At 39.2% G+C, this 23,761-nt stretch overlaps 3 protein-coding genes and 1 long non-coding RNA gene across 7 annotated transcripts; all 4 read left to right on the top strand.

Annotated features, from left to right (window-relative positions):
• Positions 1-8,167: 8,167 nt before the first annotated feature.
• LOC115929983 lies at positions 8,168-8,886 on the top strand. The gene is made up of 2 exons (XR_004066781.1): positions 8,168-8,359; positions 8,786-8,886. It is a non-coding gene; the product is annotated as an uncharacterized LOC115929983 (long non-coding RNA).
• A 641-nt stretch (positions 8,887-9,527) lies between these two features.
• LOC100890321 lies at positions 9,528-19,716 on the top strand. The gene is made up of 3 exons (XM_030999941.1): positions 9,528-12,577; positions 18,317-19,676; positions 19,711-19,716. Exons 1-3 carry the CDS (start codon positions 9,528-9,530, stop codon positions 19,714-19,716), a joined length of 4,416 nt encoding a protein of 1,471 aa, XP_030855801.1.
• Positions 12,575-15,340, top strand: LOC763434. Its single transcript, XM_011663152.2, has 3 exons — positions 12,575-13,169; positions 13,617-13,720; positions 14,566-15,340. The coding sequence occupies exons 1-3, from the start codon at positions 12,805-12,807 to the stop codon at positions 15,255-15,257; spliced, it is 1,161 nt and encodes a 386-aa protein (XP_011661454.2). The 5' UTR covers positions 12,575-12,804; the 3' UTR covers positions 15,258-15,340.
• On the top strand, positions 19,660-22,238 carry LOC100893279. 4 transcript variants are annotated; one of them, XM_031000228.1, is made up of 3 exons: positions 19,660-21,200; positions 21,627-21,704; positions 22,173-22,238. In XM_031000228.1, exon 1 carries the CDS (start codon positions 19,716-19,718, stop codon positions 20,862-20,864), a length of 1,149 nt encoding a protein of 382 aa, XP_030856088.1. In that variant the 5' UTR covers positions 19,660-19,715; the 3' UTR covers positions 20,865-21,200; positions 21,627-21,704; positions 22,173-22,238. The 4 variants fall into 4 exon arrangements, with proteins under 4 accessions (XP_030856088.1, XP_030856089.1, XP_003731517.2 ...); XM_031000229.1 differs by lacking the exon at positions 21,627-21,704; XM_003731469.3 differs by having other exon boundaries at positions 21,627-22,238.
• The last annotated feature ends 1,523 nt before the right edge of the window (positions 22,239-23,761 follow it).

Here is a 23,761-nt window from a genome sequence, read left to right as displayed (position 1 = left end):
ATGGCTTCTAAAGGGAGCTTGAGCGTTAGACAGAATGATATTAGAACAAAATACACTTCTCATCATCTAGTGTTGGCTTGTATCTGTGTTGGCTCTTGCAGGATGAAGCCACGACTGAGTTAGAAGGAGAGTCTACTGAAGAAGGTGCATCAACATCCTCACCGATGTCGAGTTCATTCAACAGTGAAGAACTCTCAGCTCAGCAGGATAGAAATAAACCTGCTGAGCTTCCAGGAGGTACACTTTCTCCTTTCATGTCAGACTATTAACTTTTCGTTAATGGGATACTCATGTTTGGTCAGAAGTTTACAATGATATATGTTTTTCTATTATGATATTTGGAATTTCGATACTCATGTAAATCATTTTATTTGATCTCCTCAGAAGCGATCATTGATTTGGAGAACGTCTAAAGAAGGATAATGCAAAACATTACCTTCAAAGATTCTATTAGGTTATGACGATGACTTGTTAGGCTCATTGAAAAAATTCATGAGGATTGAAGCCTCATGTAGAAATGCTACAATTTGCTGTCAAAATACGAAAAATTTTAAATATTATGGCACTATTCAAATTAATCTGAGATGTAATGACCTGCATGTTCAATTTTCCACATACAACTTTCGTTAGGGAATTTCATGATGTCGTTCGCCAACAAACTTCATCTTTGGAAGTCCAAGGGAGCATCTGCTAAACCACCTAATACATAACCAGTGGTGATCGTAGAAGGACCAGGCACAGAAAGAGCTTCAAATAAGAGTAACGATGTCAGGAACTAGGCCTACAGTTCTGTCAAGCTACTCAAATGGCTTCTCATCAAAAGGCACCACCATCTTTACCTGATAAATGAAATCTAACCAGGAGATCTTTCGAGGAATGAAGGAGACATTAAATAAAAATAAAAAATATTACACGAACCAATAAAAATGAGCTCCATGTCGTAGGCGCGGTTCTATAGGAATAATGGGGGGGGGGTTTGTGGCCTTGGGGACTTGCGAGTTTTTGCATTCATAACTTGCCTCGCTTGAATTAATCTATAATCCGAGGTTTTCGAGGGGACCTGAGCCCCCAACCTCCTTCAAAAACCACTACCGCCGCGTCGCAGTTAAAAGTATAGACGTTCATTCTAAAAAAACGTTCGCCGAAAATCTCTGGTCAAGACTCGAGAGAAAGGAGATTTCGGTATTTTGTTCCTAATGTGACATCGGTATGTAACATGAAATTCGAATTGCAATCTATTGTAAACCTCTATCGTAAATCTATGCCCACTCTTGCTGCCATTAAACGTCTGACCAGTGGCGTACGCAGAATTTTTTCAAGGGGGGGGGGGGTTTAAAATCAGGCCAGAAATTTCGCGACGACTCAGCCAGCCGCTGAATAAGCGGGAGGGGGATTGGGGGGGGGGGGGGTTAAGAGGACCCTTTCTTTTTTCTTTTTTTTGTCCCCAAAAAATCGCAACGACTCAGCCAGCCGCTGAATAAGCGGAGGGGGGGGGGGGGGGAACCTTTTTTATTTTTTGGTCTCGAAATTTGAACATTTGACATTTTTATCCGTGGGGGGGGGGGCGGTAAGGTCACCTTTTTTTTAGCTCAGCCATTGGCATAATTTTTGTTTCCTTTTTTTTTTATTACAAAAAAAATAAAATCAAAAGGGTTTTTTTTTCTCCAAAAAATCATACACAAAACATACACATAAAAAAAAGTCAAGTTAGGGGGGGGGGTTAACCCCAACCCGCCCCCCCCCCCCCCCCCCCCCCCTGCGTACGCGCCTGCGTCTGACCATGTATTGTTTCTATCTGTAACATGAAAATAAATTGTAAGTTACTATTGATAGAAGGAAATATGCTGGGTATGGGGAAATACAATCAATTGTAACGTTTTGTGTTACCATGGTTACATGGCCCTCGCCTGGACCAGTTTCATCGCATGTTTCTTAATGCATGGGGCAACACCAATTCTTGCTTGAAAATTATTGAAGTTGAATTGAATTTTTCCAGGTTTATGCTTATTCTATGCATTATGTCCGAAGTATCTTCTAGAGAAATATGATATGGTTTGTTTGACTTCGGAATTTCTCAAGATGATACTTTTCACTTTTTTTCTCCATTTTTGTATATGATAACAATAATTTATATGGGAATAGAGGAGTCAGAGGACAAGTCTTGATAATTTCTTTCAAACAGTCAATAGAAAGAGGGATAGTTCACAAAATGATTCTTCACATTTCATATTGTTTTTGATAGCTCTAAATAAAAAAAATGATATCCATTTATTGTGGAACTTTAAATTATGTGTAGAGTGCAATAATTTTCTTCAGAAGTAGGGACATAAAGCAAAATGCCCATGTAAATATTGCGGATATTCACTTCTCAAATCATACCTGCGTATGACACTTGATATTACCCCCAAATCAAAATATTGAGCCTTTTTTCATTGATGAGCAGGTGCGTGTGTTTATTGTATATTTGTGTGTAAGAACATGACTTTGTATTAATATTTAAATCCCCTTGACCAAAATTATATTTAAAAAAATGACTTATTCTGGTAATATTCCGAAACCAAGTGGAAGCAGCTATTTATTTTCTACCATTGTCTAAGCCAGATATTACTTTCTCTTAACATTTTACGCGTCTTTTAAAGGGTACTCTACTAAAGTGTCTCATGAGATTTTTTTTTTCTTCCATAATTTTTTCCCTATATTATTTTGTTCCCCTTCTTCTATATTGGTGTAATGTTTCGTGTTTTATATTAACGTTTGATTTGTGACGTATACTCATCTTTTTTTCGTATGACATTTCTATGTTCTGTCCAATGTTATTCCTAAAATTATTGTTTATTTCTGCATGCATCGTATTTTTAAGAGATGTGAAAATAAATGAACTATATGCTTTCTGCTGCTGGATCAAAAGAAACTGTGCACATCGTCAATCATCATGATTAGCGTGGTACCCCCCCCCCCCCCCCCCCCACTCAGTGTTATTTAGGGTACGCATAATTTATGCTCGTTCCCTCTTTTTGAAAGCACCCCCTATTGGGAGTGCCAACATTTCCGAACCCCCCTTTCGCGGGCTTTTTGTGGGCTTTTCCTGCCTTGGAGACCCCCTAAATCATGAAAAATGCTCAAAGTACCCCCTAAATTCGGAATAATTTCTCAGGAGTCCAAAGAGACAGAGAAAAAACGAAAAAACACCCCCTTCTAAAAGAAATCTCCGGGTGAAAAGTTAATACACCCCTTTTTTTTTTTTTACAATTCTCGGGCCGGACTTTGTCGCACGAAAAGTACCCCTTTACCGGACATTTTGGTAACACGCATGGGGTCATTCCGACCCGGAGTTGGGGGGGGGGGCGGGGCGTGGTATCTCTACCATGCTTTCATGGAACTATATGTTTTATGTTCAGGGAGTTGATAACCTTGCCATTCAATGTCCAAAACAGTTTCCACCCCAGAGTCATGATTCCTTGTACTTTTATTATAGAAAATGAGACACCTTTGATTTCAAGAGCTATATTTTCAGTATCGCTTCGCGCTTGCATTATAGTTCCAATATCTGATCGGAAGAAAAAATAGTATAATTATGATTAGTCGAAAACAATTTTTTAGGTGGGCTGTATCTAATACAGACCACCTTATAATTTTGTTAAAATTGCCTTTATTATTTCTTTATTATTAGGTGGGCTGTATCTAATACAGACCACCTTATAATTTTGTTAAAATTGCCTTTATTATTTCTTTATTATTAGGTGGCTGTATCTAATACAGACCACCTTATAATTTTGTTAAAATTGCCTTTATTATTTCTTTATTATTAGGTGGGCTGTATCTAATACAGACCACCTTATAATTTTGTTAAAATTGCCTTTATTATTTCTTTATTATTTATTTTTCTTATTTCGACCCACTTTTTTGTGAGCAAGATAATTTGAAAATGGCTCAATCAAATATCTTAAAATTTGGCACACATATGTATAGGCATATGAACAAGGCACAGCAAAGTTTTCAACCTTGACCTTGACTGATGACGTCATCTAGGCGCCATTTTGTGAAATTTTCTGAAAATTTACTCATGATCATATTTTCATAACGGTAATTCATTTCTCATTCATATTTATCACGATCAAGGTCAATATCAGTCCGTCATTTCAGGTCAAAAAACGCGCGCGTGCGCGTACGTCCGCGCGTCAGTGCGCGCGCAAAATTTTTAAATGCTCAAATTCGTCTCAAATTTATTTTGCATACGTTTCAGGTCATTTTCAGCATTTTATAAAAAATCGCGCGTACGAGCATGCGCGCGCGTTTTTCGCGCGTAACACCATTAAAAAACATAGAATCGCCATTTTTTTTTCTTTCATGATATTTCTCATATTTTTTCAAGGAATTTGATTCCATGTTTATCTCTTTATGACCATTATTAACAGATGAGCGTAATTTCAAGATAAATGTCAGTGCGCGCGAGGTCTTTTAATACATAGCATATATGGGCAAAAACATGCCTATACAAAATCCGTTATAGCTCTTTGGAATGCACCAGGATCCTCAATTTTTTTCATATTAAGATAGAGTATGAGTCGGAAATATGATTCCATGTCTAGTTTGGCCATTAAGTGTATCGTGACATCATCACAATGGCCTGGAACTCAAAATACGAATTTGCATATTATGACGTCAGCATATTTATGTAAAATGATTGTATCTCTGTAAATATTGATCAATTTCTTCAAATTTCGATATGTTGTAGCTAAGACAATTCTCTACAAGCGCAGTAATAACTATTGTTCATTTTGATGACGTCATCATAGTGAAAATTTTGATTAAAGGCCTCATGTCAAAAACTTCATAATTTGCGTGTTATGCCTATAGAAGGTGAATTTAGTTCACGTTATGAATCTACATGATATTGTCTTTTAAGAATTTGTAAGCAGTATGTCGCTTATTTTTGCTCTATTTTGTCTCAAATGTTAGTTGACCAGCCCACCTAACTCTGTTCCAACAAGTATTATATGTCTAGTTTATTTTTCTTTTTCGACCCACTTTTTTGTGAGCAAGATAATTTGAAAATGGCTCAATCAAATATCTTAAAATTTGGCACACATATGTATAGGCATATGAACAAGGCACAGCAAAGTTTTCAACCTTGACCTTGACTGATGACGTCATCTAGCGCCATTTTGTGAAATTTTCTGAAAATTTACTCATGATCATATTTTCATAACGGTAATTCATTTCTCATTCATATTTATCACGATCAAGGTCAATATCAGTCCGGTCAATTTCAGGTCAAAAAAACGCGCGCGTGCGCGTACGTCCGCGCGTCAGTGCGCGCGCAAAATTTTTAAATGCTCAAATTCGTCTTAAATTATTTTGCATACGTTTCAGGTCATTTTAAGCATTTTATAAAAAATCGCGCGTACGAGCATGCGCGCGCGTTTTCGCGCGTAACACCATTAAAAAACATAGAATCGCCATTTTTTTTCTTTCATGATATTTTCTCATAATTTTTTCAAGGAATTTGATTCCATGTTTATCTCTTTATGACCATTATTAACAAGATGAGCGTAAATTCAAGATAATTGTCAGTGCGCGCGAGGTCTTTTAATACATAGCATATATGGGCAAAAACATGCCTATACAAAATCCGTTATAGCTCTTTGGAATGCACGGGATCCTCAATTTTTTTCATATTAAGATAGAGTATGAGTCGGAAATATGATTCCATTCTAGTTTGGCCATTAAGTGTATCGTGACATCATCACAATGGCCTTGGAACTCAAATACGAATTTGCATATTATGACGTCAGCATATTTATGTAAATTGATTGTATCTCTGTAAATATTGATCAATTTTCTTCAAAATTTTGATATGTTGTAGCTAAGACAATTCTCTACAGCGCCAGTAATAACATTTTTCATTTTGATGACGTCATCATAGTAAAATTTGATTAAAGGCCTCATGTCAAAAACTTCATAATTTGCGGTTATGCCTATAGAAGGTGAATTTAGTTCACGTTATGAATCTACATGATATTTGCTTAAGAATTTGTAAGCAGTATGTCGCTTATTTTTGCTCTATTTTGTCTCAAATGTTAGTTGACCAGCCCACCTATACTTGTTCCAAACAAGTATTATATGTTAGTTTATTTTTCTTATTTCGACCCACTTTTTTGTGAGCAAGATAATTTGAAAATGGCTCAATCAAATATCTTAAAATTGCCACACATATGTATAGGCATATGAACAAGGCACAGCAAAGTTTTCAACCTTGACCTTGACTGATGACGTCATCTAGGCGCCATTTTGTGAAATTTTCTGAAAATTTACTCATGATCATAGTTTCATAACGGTAATTCATTTCTCATTCATATTTATCACGATCAAGGTCAATATCAGTCCGGTCAATTTCAGGTCAAAAAACGCGCGCGTGCGCGTACGTCCGCGCGTCAGTGCGCGCGCAAAATTTTTAAATGCTCAAATTCGTCTTAAATTTATTTTGCATTACGTTTCAGGTCATTTTAAGCATTTTATAAAAATCGCGCGTACGAGCATGCGCGCGCGTTTTCGCGCGTAACACCATTAAAAAACATAGAATCGCCATTTTTTTTTCTTTCATGATATTTCTCATATTTTTTCAAGGAATTTGATTCCATGTTTATCTCTTTATGACCATTATTAACAAGATGAGCGTAAATTCAAGATAATTGTCAGTGCGCGCGAGGTCTTTTAATACATAGCATATATGGGCAAAAACATACCTATACAAAATCCGTTATAGCTCTTTGGAATGCACCGGGATCCTCAATTTTTTTCATATTAAGATAGAGTATGAGTCGGAAATATGATTCCATGTCTAGTTTGGCCATTAAGTGTATCGTGACATCATCACAATGGCCTTGGAACTCAAAATACGAATTTGCATATTATGACGTCAGCATATTTATGTAAAATTGATTGTATCTCTGTAAATATTAATCAATTTTCTTCAAAATTTCGATATGTTGTAGCTAAGACAATTCTCTACAAGCGCAGTAATAACCATTTTTCATTTTGATGACGTCATCATAGTGAAAATTTTGATTAAAGGCCTCATGTCAAAAACTTCATAATTTGCGTGTTATGCCTATAGAAGGTGAATTTAGTTCACGTTATGAATCTACATGATATTGTTTTAAGAATTTGTAAGCAGTATTTCGCTTATTTTTGCTCTATTTTGTCTCAAATGTTAGTTGACCAGCCACCTATACTTGTTCCAAACAAGTATTATATGTCTAGTTTTTTTTTGTATTTTATTATTGCAAACTATTGGGTTATTAAGCAGTATGCCTAAAGCCAAGTGGTTTATAGGTCTCCTTGTCATACAGTTAGCATATTACGCTGTAATAATGGCAAACCAAACAAAATGTGAATAATGCCTTTTTAGACCCGGCATGGATTAAAAATGCACAGGCAACCATTTGGTTTAAATCATGTTTGGCCATAGAGATATATACTTAATAAGACCATCTCTATGTGTTTGGCTCATTAGCCTACGCCACTGATTACAACGAATCCTATCAATAAACAATTTTCACGGAGTATAGCTTTCAAGCCATAATAGGTTTATGATTGCCATAGTAGTTTGAGCCCGAGTTTGACTGAGGCAGAGGAGGGGGGGGCCGGGGGGGGGGGGGGGGTGTACTCACATATTAATACATAAGGGGATGTGCCGCTCTTGGGTTGCTTTTTCACACAAAAATCCTTAAACATGGGTCCTTTTTACAAAATTTTGAATTCGGAGCCTATATTTCTGAAAAAAATGCCTTAATGACCCTTAAAAATGGGTAAGGGTTTCGAGGCTTGAGCGGCGCACCTCAGTTCAACCCAAGTCTGATCCCACCCCCGTCCCCCGGATTTCACAAGCTCCCACCTCGCACGTCCCCGCCCCACCCCTGTTAAAAATGCCGAGAAAGAGAGAGAGAGAGAGGGACAGGGGGGGGGGAGAGGGGGAGACAGACTCGGAGGAGATAGAAAGGAAAGGAGCAGAAGGCAAGTTCATCAGACAAACCCCTCACATCCGCTCTATCTTTCATGCGGCCCCAAAAAGGAACCCCCCCCCCCACCCCCCCCCACCCTCCCCCTCACATGGGAATCCTTGTATCCTTCTCCGGGATCCTACTCCGGCACTTAGTGCTCAGTGTGCTGCACGCGATTAAATATAATCTGTTCACTTGGCTTTCCATAGTCAGAAACAATGGCGCTCCTTTTGAGCGAACTATCCTATTTTCTCAAGCCACAAGTTTCGTAAAGTTTCTTAAAGTATGGTTATTATATCATGTTTAAACTGGTTCTTGAAGGTTTAGGATCGAGGTCTACTGCCTGATGATTTCGTGTAAGTTCAATGCTCTTATTTTTATCATAATCAATAGTCTGGACAGAATTCGATACGTTTTGTGTGCAAATGGTCATAAGCGTGATTGAGTAGTTCTGACAGCTACAGCATACACTGTACGGTACACTATGTCTACATAAATTACAGCATGTTTTGTATTCTGGGAAACATCGTCAGATATTTGGAAGTTTAGCTATTATAGTCAAAATTACCTTTGCTAGTTAAAGTTTGTGTTATAGTATTGAATGAATATTCTTATATTGTTGTGTCAGTCAATTAGAGGGCTTTTCTAACAGTTCCGGTTCTAATGATTGAAAGGATTATTTAATTTTGCTGAAACCTGAAGTTATGAGCACAGCTTTTCCATTATCTGTTTCTAGTGGTGATGCCTATATCTATTTGCAATCTATCAAATTATGTTTGCAGTTATAGGAGACAAGCGACAGAGATTCATGGGTTACAATCCGATTACGTCAGATAGATAGCTTGGAAGTGCACAAGTCTGTAAGTTCATTTTGTTGAATAGACATGTAAGGACAGGATATAAGTCTACATAATTTTAGACTGGGAAACTGCCTTGTAAGAATGTTGTATGATATACAATGCTTTGTTCCTAAGTATGGCAAGCCGTTTGCAGACCTCTAAAATGGTCAGGTTTTGTATAGGTACAGTCATTACTAAATATTGTTGCAGTAATTCTCATTATAACTTGAGCATTATTCCATAAATCTTGAAACTGAGAATCTATTGTTTGTTGTGATTTTAAGGTGCATCTGGTAGAAACTTTGAACATAAAGGGATTCACCTATTAAAGTAAATGTACGTTAGTATTTTATGTACTTACCTGTTTGGATTATGATTGATTCATAAGTCTGAATCTGCCTAGTTGGACTGTTGAGAACATAGTTTGTTCTATTATGATCTTTTACATGTATAATTGATGCGATGTTATCATTCATTGTATTTTACAGTTTACCACATTCACGACGTTATGCCGAAGTAAGGCTTGAATAAAGACTAGAGTACAACCTTTCAACTCAATCGTCTTCAAGATTACTTTATTCCGTTGTGAGGTTAGCTACTGGATAGGAGTGTGTGTTAGAGCACCCCGAGGACAGCATAGTAAAAAGACTTAAACGACTTCAACCAGACTACGCAAGGACCCATCATGTCAACGACATCGGAACATCCGCTTCAAGAAAAGGACTCTAGCGAGACGCCTTCACCCTCTACCCAAAGTGCCAATTACGAGACCAAAAGCGTGGCTTCGCGACGGTCTCAATCTAGTAAACATTCTTCTGTTGTCTCAGAGGCACTGCGTGCCCGTGCCAACGCTGAGGCAAGTAAGGTAAGGTTAGAGTTCGCACGTAAAGAAGCCGAACTACAGAAACAAAGGGCTGCTCAGGATGCCGAGCTTTTTGTATTGGGAGCAGAAAGAGATGCTGCTATGGCCGAAGTACAAGTCTCGGTTTTTGAAGAAGGACTTGAAGACTTCGGGGAGTCTGTGAAGAGTGTGGATTTAGTTCTTCCACAAAAGGACTCTAGGGAACGTGTGGAAGAATTTTTGTTATCTTGTGATGCAATTAAGAATGTAGATGGTAATGTTCAAGCAAATATTAACAAAATCTCCCACAAGACACACCCTATTTCCTCCCAACATCCCGAAGAAATGGTAATGGATCAAGAAGGTGAAATGCAAACAGAATGTAATACATCCCCTAATGTTGTTCCTACTTGCTCCCCTCTGCCTCTTGAAATGGAAAATGGTCAAAAGGGATCAAAGGTTGTAGATAATGCCTCTAATGTAGTTCTTACTACTCCTTCACATGTAGAAACTGTAGTTGGAATTTCTGATTTAAGTAACATGTTGCTGAAGAAAGAATTGATAACTAGTGGCTTGAGAAAATTTAATGATCATGCATTTAGTTACAGGTCTTGGAAAGCCTCTCTCAAACAAGTAACCACAGAGCTTAAGTTGAAGCCCTTTCAAGAGATGGATTTGATAATTAGGTGGTTGGGCAAGGAGTCTTCCCAGTTGGTCTCAGCTATCTATGACATACATGTTGATAAGCCAAAGATTGGTCTTGATAGAATGTGGGAACTCTTAGACAGGAAGTATGGGTCCCCAGAGGCAATTGAACAGGATCTTCATCAAAGGATTGAAGACTTTCCCAAACTAACACAAAAGGACTATGAAAAGCTAGAGCAGTATGGTCATTTGCTCTTAGAGATTGAGTATGCCAAAGATAATGGAAATTTCCCAGGGTTGTTGCATTTGGACTCGGCAAGAGGGTTACATGGATTGGTCCAGAAGCTGCCACATAGCCTCCAAGAGAGATGGGTAATGGAGGGCTCTCGGTACAAGGAGAGGAACCATGTGACCTTCCCGCCTTTCAAGGTCTTCAGCGAGTTTGTCCGCTATCAGGCAAAGATTCGGAATGACCCTAGCTTCATAATGCCTCGTGACACAAAGCAACAGGATGTTACAAGAAGAATGGTCAGTGTCAGAGCTACGGATGTAAAGACTGTTAGTTCTACAGCATCAAAGGTCTTTTGCCCCATTCACAAGAAGAATCACTCAATCTTAGAGTGCAAGGCATTTCTTGCGAAAACAGTTCCTGACAAGAAGACTGTCCTCAAACAATACCAACTTTGTTATAGGTGCTGTTTTCCAGGACACGCAGCACGAGAGTGTAAAGCTGAGGTTAAATGCGACTCGTGTGGTAGCCAACGCCACCAAACAATTCTACACTATGAGTATCGCAATGACTCACCAAAGAGTTCGCAGAAAGCTGTAGACACCCCTCCATCCCAAATTACCAATGCATGCTCCAAAGTGCAGGGTACAAGATGCATCGGTAGCAGATCTTGTGCGAAGATTGTTCCTGTCTTCGTCAGGTCAAAGAGGGATCAGAAGGTTGTCAAGACGTACGCCATCATAGATGATCAAAGCAACAAGACCATAGCTACATCGCAACTTTTAGACAAGTTTGATATTGACTATGGTAGGGTAAGTTACACTCTACGCACTTGCAGTGGAGAAGTGTCAGCTCAAGGAAGGTATGCTGATGAATTTGTGGTAGAGGATCTAAATGGCACTGTCTGTTTGAGTTTGCCAACGGTCACTGAGTGTGCTTACATCCCTGATTTCAAAGATGATATTCCAACACCTGAGATAGTTCAAGCATATGATCATCTAAAAGGCATTGAGATTCCAGAGATTGATCATGAATGCACAGCAACTCTTTTGATAGGAAGGGACGTGATGGAAGCACACCATGTCCTAGATCAAAGGATTGGGCCTCCTAACTCGCCGTTCGCACAAAGGCTGAAGCTTGGCTGGGTTATCATTGGTGACGTATGCCTTCAAGGGATTCATCGGAGTGACAAGCACTCGAATAGGATTTCCCTGTTGCGTACTCAGGTGCTCTCTACAGGACGGCCTACATACCTGGAACCCTGTCCAAATGAGTTCCAAATGAAACACTTGTTTGACAATGAGGACGATACCATGAGTCTGGCTATAGAGGAGCAACGGTTTGTAGATCTTATGGTGGAAGAGGCAGGCCTAAAGAATGGAAAATGGACAGCTCCGTTGCCCTTCAAGCAGCCGAGAGATCGTCTGCCTAACAATCGTCAACAAGCTTTCAAAAGAGCGCAGATTCTCAAAGCGAGCATGGAAAAGAATCACCTCAAAAGAGAGCACATGACCACATTCATGGCAAAGGTCTTATCTGAAGGCCACGCGGAGGTGGCTCCCTCTCTGCAAGAAAACGAAGAGTGCTGGTACCTGCCAATGTTTGGGGTGTATCACCCAAGAAAGAAAGACAAAATCAGAGGCGTCTTTGATTCTTCGGCGGAGTTCATGGGACACTCTTTGAACAAGGTTCTGTTGAAAGGTCCAGACCTTACCAACGATTTGGTTGGGGTGTTGATGAGGTTTCGGCAAGGACCGGTTGCAGTCTGCGGGGACATTGAGTCGATGTTCTACTGTTTTTCAGTATCCGAAGAACACAGGAATTTTCTCAGATTCTTCTGGCACGAAGACAATGATTTTGCCAAACCCCTCACGGAGTATCGTATGCTGAAGCATGTGTTTGGCAACACTCCATCTCCAGCTGTAGCGAATTATGGTCTGAGGGACCTAACCAGTGACGCTGAACCAGACGTTAGGGACTTTGTTCACAACAATTTCTATGTGGATGATGGACTCGCTGCATTAGACCGCGGGCCGAGGTGCATTTTCTTTTCATCTCGTGCCTCAAATTTGTATCTAGCTGTATTTTGGTCAACATGTTTAAAAATATTTATTACAGTCACATCTGAAACTCGTCAGTAACAAAACTTGCACATTTTCTGAAAATATCAAAAAACACAAAACAAATTTGAGACAATTTTTCACTTTCTACGGTAAGAATGACCAATCACAATACGTTGCTGATAGCATGATGTGTGGAGTGACTGGCTTTTGGCCAATCATATTCTTTGTTTTATGCGCACGCCTATGCGACTTTTACTGTGCACTGCGACTTTCACTGTGTACTATGGCGACTTCTGCGTCGTTTGATGCCAGTGAGACGGACAATTCTGAGGCTGGTGAATCCGCTTTCTGTTCCATACATGTCATCGATACTCAGAGCAAGATTATACCATTTAGTGATAAAAGCTATCAAAAGTGTAAGGAGTGTGCAGCTAAGTGGGTAATCGTGGAAGAGAGTTTAGAAAGTGAAGTTGCAGAGAAGTTGCAAGAACACGTACACGAAAGTGAAGGTGTGGGACAAGTCGGTCTTCAGTCATCGACAACAAGCAGGTAAGTTATCACCTAATATATTGGTATAGATCTAGATATCTAGGCCTGCATGAAATGAAAAGTGTTCACATTTTCCCCGAAAATAAAAATTGCACTTGAAAAAAGAGCAGAAATTACAAATTTGGTCTAGAGTAGTAGAGAACAGACTAGATCTAGACCTCTCATCTACTATGTCTATGGTCCTGGATTACAGGATAGATTTTCTAGGTCTAGATCTACTACTACTAGACCCTGTCCCTACTACTACTGTCTAGACCCTCTACTTTTTTTCGTCTACAGATAAATTATAAAATAGTCTAATTCTTGACTCTTGCTTGTGTCAAGAAATTAAGCCATTTACATAGGCCTAACTACTTAAACTAGGTCCAGCAGTTCTTGTATTTTAGCAGATTGAACTTTAATAGAAATTATTTATTAGTCTACATCTCTCACATTTTCTTTTACTAGGGAGCACCATACTCGGCTTCGAGGATATCATGCTGAATGTTACCGACACTTTTGCAACGTAACGACAATCAGTAGAGCATTGACAAGACTTCAGAAGAAGAGAGGTAATAAACAATGATTAAATGCTGCTAAAATAATTTAAACAGTACAGTACAAAGACAAAGAAGAGAAGGAGAGTGTTTGATCTGTGCGTGTGTGAGGCAGTGCAAAAGAAGACACCGGTAGGTGCAATTGTGCAATAATTGTTCTGCATCTACACATTTAGATCTACTGGCGATTTCAAGTTCAGTGTCAAAAGCCACAACACTGAACTTGAAATGCGGCTGGTGTTGGAATTGACCTCGGAAAATATGTTGTTGAATGTTGTCTGCTGAACCGAGTATCATGGTTCGCTTTGACGATTTATTTGTTATTTCCCTATTCCCCAACACAAATCGCCTAGAGATTGGGAAATTTGTGATTTGAAGTTCGGTGTTGGTGTTGGTGATCTTAAGATCATGAACCAAATGATAACGTCACAGCAAAGTTAAGCGAAATCCAATTTACAGTCAAAATGTTTTACAAATCATCAGAGCTATATATGTGTCTATTTTCTAAAGATTAATAACATTTTCTCTTTTGATTTGAAAATACGATTTTAGATTTTACATCCTGTTTGATGAAATTTGAATGCCATTTCTCACTGATTTCACTTTCGTTGTATAGCCTTTTCGCTTGAAATCGTGAGTGGATCACATAAAAGGCGTGACATCACTCAGTATTGAGCTATTTCTCAAGTACAGTCAGTGTTGGAGCTTGGTTCAGCAGCTTGATCCACACTTTCAACACCAACACCACATTGAGTTATATATTCAGAAAATCAGAATGATTTTGATAAAATTGGTTTTAATCAGTATTTTTTCCCCTGTCTGTTCCTTTCTTCCTTCTCTTTTTCTTGTTAAACCCACAGATGCTGAGAAGACATCTACAGAAGATCCAGAGGAAGTGTCAGCAAGTGAGGATGCCCCTGCACCCAAGAGACTGCTGCGGTCGAGAGTATCCCATGAAAATCAACCCTCTACCAGCCATGACTTTGATAAGCCGCATGTATTGCCAGTCCATTGCATTATCTGCAAAGGAGCTAAGTATATCCGCGAACAGTCTTCTGGTAAACGGAAGGTAGAAAAATTAATTCTTTGTGAAAGAAAAGATGGGGGGCATCTGTTAGAGGCCGCTTTATTAAAGCAAGATGAACAATTGCTTTTACACATACGTGGGAAAGATCTTGTTGCAATAGAAGTAAGGTACCATAAATCGTGCTATTACAGGTATACAAAAGTTGTGAAGAGATGTAATACTTATAAACAGGATACTCAGCAAACAGTAATATATGATAAGTCATACTCTAGTTTCTGCAAAAAGGTAATTGAGGAAAGGATAATGAAAAATAAGGAGATCCTTAGGCTGACTAAGCTGAAAAATCAGCGTCAGGGAAAGGACGGTCACGTTGCTCATGTCAACAGCATGGCATTCCATGTACAGAGTTGTGTAGATGTGTCAATTGCAGGAACTCTATCTCTGCAAAGGAGGTTGAATCAGATGAAGAAGATTCAGATGGAGAATAAGCATTCCCCTAGCAATGCAATTTGTATTTCACATTGAATAAAGAAGAAAAAGCTAGAATTTCAAAATGATTCTTGAACTACACCCATGTTAGATTTAAGTTTGTATCCTGGATGATTACACTCTGTGTGTTGTAGTTGATGAAAGGCAAAATGCTTACAAAATGAAAAAGGAAAATGTGTATTACTTGCAAAATAATCATTAAATCTGTCATGACACCCGTGATGATTTCTCTTTATTCTTTGCTTACTTTCATATGTTTTTTTTCCTTTAAATAAAAAGAGTGTAAACACAGGATGGATATACTTGCCTTCTGAAAAATGACAAGATCACAAAACAAAGTGATTTAAGCATTAATGTGTCATTTATGTTCTTTTGTTATACTCTATTCAATATGTCACAGTTATTATTGACCCCTGAGCTGATTAACACAACTTTGAATCATTCATTAGCCAAATCAAAATTAAAACTAAAACAAATACATACATATATTTTTTTAAAGGACAAGAAATTCAAATTTTCCTATTGTCAGAAATCTGTAGGTTTATTATTCCTGATTTGCTAATTTGAAGAAAACCTGTTGTCTCACTTCTCCATTGCAGTAAAATATACATGCACATGTATATTGTGATGACAAGAGTTTGTAGCATTGTAACATCAATACGCCAATACCTATATGATAGTTATCCTTCCATGCAAAAACAGGGTAAAGATATGAATATACCAATTTCTGTTCAAACACAGTTGTTTGGGACAACTAAGGTCACACTTGTATGATGTTGTATTTTACTGTTCATGTGATTTATATGAAAACTTTAGAGATTGATGAGGCTTAAAAATTTATAACCACTTTGAATATATAGTCATTTACAGTATTTGTGAGGTAAATGTATATACTTCCAGCAAAATGTTTTTGATGCCCAAGTCTAGTAGTGGTTTATTGACTGCACTGCACATTCAATTGTTTATGGTACATAGTCATTTAGACAAACATAACATGAATCCATTGTTACCATGTTTCACTCAGGTGTACATGTACATGTAAATGGGTACCCATCTAACCAGAGCAGTACATATTTTGTTGCTAGGTATTACTACATGCAGGTAAAGAGAAGTGTCATAAAGCATAACAAGTGCTCTATAAACAGGAACCAATATTTTATTTTGAAAATTCCTGATACATGTTGAGTAATGGTCATTCCCTTTGTCATTCTGGAAAGTATTTGTTCTTCATGTATTTTTTTTTCATCATGACTTGACACTGAAAGTTGTTTCTCAATATGTTAATGTAAGGGAAGAAAATACTTGTAGATGTCGGGAGATAAATGTGTTTTTTGCCTCTATTCACTGCTAAATAAATACATTGTACCATTGTAGGTATAGATTTGAACTGGACATGTAAGTATTTTGTTCCATTGTGAAAAAATATTCTAATTGTGCACTATCGGAGGATTGAGATTAAGTAGTTCACAATTTTGTAAATACCATGATTAGTAATTGAAATGTATTCACGTTTAAGTTTATGTTTTATGCTGTACAAATGTGGGTATCTGGCAATTCTTGTTTTTGTCATCAACGTAATGGAGGGAAAATATTGTTAAAAATATAATTAAATCATCAAATCATCAAAGGCAAGTAGCAAGGAAGTTGATTTATGTCTGGTTTCCATGCCTTGTATGAATCAATAATGGATTTTCTCCCTCTAACAGTACACAATGATATTGAACATTTGAAAGTCATTGTATGAATTAATTCTCTGTATTGCTAGTACAGTAGACTTATACTTGTTCAAAATCTGTTGGGGCAGTTTAATAGATTTGGTATTAAGGAATGAGTTTGATCATTGTTATGAAAAAAACAAAAACAAAACTGCCTGGAAATTTCCTTTAAGAGCCAGAAAAGTGTACCTCATCATGAATACAATTTATTTTTCTTACAATGAATCTACTTCATACTATGCATTACGTCTACTGCCCCCCCCCCACCCCATTGTCAAAACTTCCTGTGATTTTGCAATGTATTTGAGATACATGTAGTTAAAAGATGATTAAAAATATTGATTGAATATGGAAATTTTGGCTTATCTATCTTGACACCTGTTCAAATTGTGTTTTAATGTAAATTAATTTATTGGATTGTTTGTGTGTGTGTGTGTATGCACTGTATATATATATAGAGAGAGAGAGAGAGAGAGAGAGAGAGAGGGGGGCAGACATACAGCCAGAGAGAGAGAGAGGGTGAAGTTTTCAGTATAAGTGTGGGGGGTGCTATATTTGTGATGGGATACCGAAGGATGGTTCAAGTTGTGTAGTAAGTGATGAATACTGGTAGTCAAAATGCATTGAAACCATGATTATACTCATTAAAAGATGTGCATCCTCATGTGCACACATCGATATCCCCCCAAAGAAATAAAAACAAAAATGAATAAATACATAAATAAAAGTACCACAGTCTACCAAAGTCCCCATTATCTCCTGACCCCCCCCCCCCTCTTTTCCCCTTCTCTCCCCTCTCTATTAATCTCTCTCTTTATTTATCTCTATTTATTTTCAAGATTGTTTTTGTTTGTTGTTTAATCAAAGGGGGAAGTCCATCCTGAATAGAAGCAGAAAAAAGTTACATTGTGGAGTTGTCGAGTTGTGTTTCATTAATCACACCTTCAAAAATTGATAACTTGCTTACTTTCAAAACTTGCTGAAAACTTTCACTGTCGTCTTCCTTTCATTTTTCTGACTTTATTTAAACTAAAATATTTGTTAGGATGGACTTAACCTTTAAATAAAGAAAAATATAACACCAACCATTCCAAGACAGACTTGGGTGTTATTCCCTGGGTGAAACAAAACCTCCAAGTCCAATAAAATCCTGTGGAACCCATTAGCACAACACAGATCTCAAGATTTGAACACAAGAGGGCGCTGTAACTTTTTTAAATTAGCATAATTAATTAATGTGCAACTTATTGCACTGACGAGTTATCAATTGTTATTCAATGATTTTTGTTCTATTGAGTAACAAAAATTTAGGTATATACAAGAGTTGAGGCACGAAAATGAAAAATAAGCCACATATTTGATCTATGGCCCGCGGTCTACATGTGATGACAGCAACACAGCTGTTTCACTCATGGAACGAACACGAGCCAAGCTAAAGGAGAAAGCTGGTATTCGCCTGCACAAAATTGCATCCAACTCTCAAGTAGTACTCGATGCCTTTGAGCCAGAGGAGGTTCAGAAGGATATTAGGAACCTCACGCTGAGTGATGGGGCCCCTACACAAAGGAGTTTGGGTGTTCAGTGGAATTTGAAGGACGACACCTTCATTTTCCAAATCGAGTTAGCGGCAAGACCCTACACAAAACGAGGAGTTCTGTCTATGATCAATGGCGTGTTTGATCCTCTGGGTTTCCTTGCCCCGGTCATGGTACAAGCAAGAGTCCTGTTCAGAGAAATGACTACTCACCAGGTGGATTGGGATGACAAGCTCCCTGAAATGTACAAGTCCGTCTGGGAGTCTTGGACCTCTGGGCTATCTGAGCTGCAATCAGTGTCAGTTCCTCGCAACTACCCCATCTGCCTAGAGAATGGTGTCTTGAATGTCTATTGTGATGCATCCGAAGTCGCGGTTGCTGCCGTCGCATACTTGATAGATGTGGACCAAGAGAAACCCAGTGCGAGTTTTGTCTTTGGAAAGTCGAAGCTAGCTCCAAGATTAGGTCACACCATACCAAGACTGGAGCTCTGCGCTGCAGTCTTAGGAACAGAAATAGCCAGAATTGTGTGTAGAGAGTTGAATATTCAGGCTTCGACTGTGGTTTTTCACTCCGACAGTAGGATTGTTCTTGGGTATTTGAATAACACAGTCAGAAGATTCCATACCTATATAGCGAACCGGGTTCACAAGGTTCTTAGTTTCTCCCAACCCTCACAATGGAGGTATGTGCCTACATCCAATAACCCTGCTGACTTTGGTACCCGTCCGGTTTCAGCTCGGTCTCTGAAAGACTCTCCATGGCTTATTGGTCCGCAGAAGCCAGCTACTCAAGAAGTAGAGGATCCTGTATCGGAATTCCCACTGGTAGATCCCGACCGAGATGAAGAAATAAGACATGATGTGAAAATCCAGGTCACAAAAACCAATTTGGAGTTGCGAAGACTTGTTTCACGGTTTGAAAAGTTCTCAACATGGAACAGCCTAGTTAGAGCTTTCGGTCTACTTGTACACATTGCTTGTTCGTTCAGCTCTAGGAGCGGCAACGGTCGGTGCCATGGCTGGCACGTTTGTGGTGCTACAGACGTAGAGCTCGTACGTCGTGTCAAGACAATGATAGTGAAGGAAGTACAGGAGCAGTTCTTTCACGAAGAATATGAATGTCTCAGAGAGGGTGTGCCTCTACCCTCTAACTCCACTATCCGGGACTTATCACCCATCTTGAATCAAGACGGTTTGATATGCGTTGGTGGGCGCTTGAGGAAGTCCTCGCTTCCAGTGGTGATGAAGCATCCGGTGCTGATACCAGGAAAGAGTCACATTGCCAAACTTCTTGTACTACACTATCACAATAATGGGCATTCTGGCAGACAGTTGACAGAAGGTGCTTTGCGGGACGCGGGCTTTTGGATAACTGGGGGCAAGAGAGTTATATCGTCTGTTATCCATCGTTGTGTGAACTGCCGTAAACTCAGAGGTAAGACCGCGCTCCAACGCATGGCTGATCTTCCCCAGGAGCGTCTGAAGGCTGGACCTCCTTTTTCACAGGTTGGCGTAGACTGTTTCGGGCCTTGGGAAGTGGTCACCAGAAAGACCAGAGGAGGTGCTGCTCAAAGCAAGAGGTGGGGAATGATATTCTCCTGTCTCACTTCTAGGGCTATTCATATCGAAGTTCTTGAGGAAATGAGCACTTCGTCATGCATCAACGCACTTCGACGATTTATGGCTGTACGAGGCAAGGTTGAGACTTTTTGGTCCGATAGAGGATCAAACTTTGTGGGAGTGTTGAACGACAAGGTGTTTCATACTTATCTGGAGAGGAACGACACCGAATGGAAGCTAAATCCTCCCCATGCCCCTCACATGGGAGGAGTCTGGGAGAGAATGATTGGTTTGTTCAAGGGAATTCTTAATGGTATCTTACTCGAGGCAAAACAGAGGGACCTTACACACGAGACTTTGGCCACCTTCATGATGGAAGCTATGGCTATTGTCAATGCTCGACCTCTCGTCCCATTGAGCTCTGATCCAGAAGACACTTCCTTCCTCTCACCATCTATGCTTTTGACTCAGAAGCATGGGAGCATAGAAGAGGTACTTGTCGAAGATTGCACCCGTAACATGTACAAGGCTCAATGGAAAAGAGTGCAAATTCTAGCCGACCGGTTTTGGAAACAGTGGAGACTGCGCTACCTGCAAAGTCTTCAGCAGAGGCGCAAATGGATAAGCACGGAAAGGAATGTCAAGAAAGGTGACATAGTGTTGTTGAGAGACAAGGAGGTCAAAAGAAACCTTTGGCCTTTGGGCATCATTGAGAGTGTTAGTCCTGGAGATGATGGTTTGGTTCGTCAAGTGCAAGTTCGTCTGCCCTCGACTGGAAAAACCTTTTGCAGACCGATTCATGAGTTGATTTTGTTGGTCGAGGCGGAATAGATACCTGTTCTCACTCCAATCTTGGCATGCTTGGACTTAAGTTATTTGTGGAAAATCTTGTACAATTTTACAGTTTATGGGCGGTGATATTTTAGCAATTATTGCTCTGTCAGTTTTAACGTCTATTGGACGTTGGGGGGAGTGTGCTGCACGCGATTAAATATAATCTGTTCACTTGGCTTTCCATAGTCAGAAACAATGGCGCTCCTTTTGAGCGAACTATCCTATTTTCTCAAGCCACAAGTTTCGTAAAGTTTCTTAAAGTATGGTTATTATATCATGTTTAAACTGGTTCTTGAAGGTTTAGGATCGAGGTCTACTGCCTGATGATTTCGTGTAAGTTCAATGCTCTTATTTTTATCATAATCAATAGTCTGGACAGAATTCGATACGTTTTGTGTGCAAATGGTCATAAGCGTGATTGAGTAGTTCTGACAGCTACAGCATACACTGTACGGTACACTATGTCTACATAAATTACAGCATGTTTTGTATTCTGGGAAACATCGTCAGATATTTGGAAGTTTAGCTATTATAGTCAAAATTACCTTTGCTAGTTAAAGTTTGTGTTATAGTATTGAATGAATATTCTTATATTGTTGTGTCAGTCAATTAGAGGGCTTTTCTAACAGTTCCGGTTCTAATGATTGAAAGGATTATTTAATTTTGCTGAAACCTGAAGTTATGAGCACAGCTTTTCCATTATCTGTTTCTAGTGGTGATGCCTATATCTATTTGCAATCTATCAAATTATGTTTGCAGTTATAGGAGACAAGCGACAGAGATTCATGGGTTACAATCCGATTACGTCAGATAGATAGCTTGGAAGTGCACAAGTCTGTAAGTTCATTTTGTTGAATAGACATGTAAGGACAGGATATAAGTCTACATAATTTTAGACTGGGAAACTGCCTTTGTAAGAATGTTGTATGATATACAATGCTTTGTTCCTAAGTATGGCAAGCCGTTTGCAGACCTCTAAAATGGTCAGGTTTTGTATAGGTACAGTCATTACTAAATATTGTTGCAGTAATTCTCATTATAACTTGAGCATTATTCCATAAATCTTGAAACTGAGAATCTATTGTTTGTTGTGATTTTAAGGTGCATCTGGTAGAAACTTTGAACATAAAGGGATTCACCTATTAAAGTAAATGTACGTTAGTATTTTATGTACTTACCTGTTTGGATTATGATTGATTCATAAGTCTGAATCTGCCTAGTTGGACTGTTGAGAACATAGTTTGTTCTATTATGATCTTTTACATGTATAATTGATGCGATGTTATCATTCATTGTATTTTACAGTTTTACCACATTCACGACGTTATGCCGAAGTAAGGCTTGAATAAAGACTAGAGTACAACCTTTCAACTCAATCGTCTTCAAGATTACTTTATTCCGTTGTGAGGTTAGCTACTGGATAGGAGTGTGTGTTAGAGCACCCCGAGGACAGCATACTCAGTACCACACCCCCTCCCCTGTTGAGCCAAAATAACGGTCTGCGCGATTTTCGAATTTCCGGGCCACCCCCCCCCCCCCCCCCCCCCCCCCCCCACCCCCAACCCCCAGGCCCTTATTGGAAAATCCTGGATTGTTGAGCCTATCCTTTGAAGAAAAAATATGATACACGTAATGGTCTTCCTTGGGCTCGGGTTTAAATTGATTTTTTTTTTTTTTTTTTTTTTTTGGGGGGGGGGGGGGGGGGTATCTGTACGGTTTGGGTAAAAAAACCTCGACGGGGAGTATGCTGTCACCTCCAATCAAATTTTAGCGTTAATTTAGTACCGGTACGCGCACCACGGCCACGTAGGTACACGCGCATTGCGCATGCTCAAATCACACCGGCACCATACCACGTGGGGCGCAAAATTCATGCAAGATGGTTTCACATCTCGATCTCTAAAATAATGTGGTAGATCTAGCCTACCTTGTTTGACTTTTACACAGAGCCAGAACTTAAAACTTGAACTCCAATTCAGATATATGCCTTGTGGTCTATGGATCTATCTCTGCCAAAGCCTTTTGGCATGTTCGGCAAATTTCCGGACATATCCAATGAGATTTTTGTTGACCGTAGACAGTCAGTAGGCTACAGGTGAGTACAAACGTCTCAGCAGCAGCAGAGTCTGATGACAGTCAGAGAGGCAAGAACACTAAAACTAAATTACTAAAGACAAAAGTTGTGAGCAAACGTTTATAGAGAAGTCTATTTTAGCAGCCTTTGCCTTTGGCATCTGTTTTTTGTCTAACAAGTTAGATCTAATAGCAACAAATATTAAGTCAAAATTACAGTGTAGGCCCTAGATCTAAATAGGGGCCTAGACCTCTACTAAATATAGGGTGTGGTACTGGTATAGGCTAGATCTAGTCTAGATCTAGTCTAGGCCTAGAATAGAGACGTCGAGAGAGTCTTGGAGTGGAGATTATGGGCCCCGTCTACTCTTGATTCAAGACCCAATAAAACCGGGCAAATCAATCGCAAGTCAACCATGACCAATCAATCGGAGATTATGGGCCACGTCTACTCTTGATTCAAGACCCAATAAAACCGGGCAAATCAATCGCAAGTCAACCATGACCAATCAATCGGAAATTTGCTGTCTCCAATTCTTGTGTAGATGATAGATCTAAGTTAGGCCTAGGTCTAGTTGCGATTGATATCAATCGCAAATAAGTTGCAATCAATATAGATCTAGATCTAGTCTAGTCTAGTGTCTAGGCCTAGATCTAGGCCTAGGCCTAATTCAACTCTTTTAAAGACGGGGTCCCGGTCCTGGAGTGGACTCTAAATTTCAAGAGACGTCATCGAGGCCGCGCCGAGACGAGAGACAGTCTAGCCTCTAGGCTCTAGCCTAGGTCTAACTCAGTTTAATACGTCACTGTAGGCCCTAGGC

This window comes from Strongylocentrotus purpuratus, unplaced genomic scaffold (assembly GCF_000002235.5).
Source record: "Strongylocentrotus purpuratus isolate Spur 01 unplaced genomic scaffold, Spur_5.0 spur5_scaffold_6, whole genome shotgun sequence".
Classification (NCBI taxonomy): Eukaryota; Metazoa; Echinodermata; class Echinoidea; order Camarodonta; family Strongylocentrotidae; genus Strongylocentrotus; species Strongylocentrotus purpuratus.
Note: the sequence above shows the minus strand (reverse complement) of the source record. Positions and strands in the feature narration are given on the sequence as shown.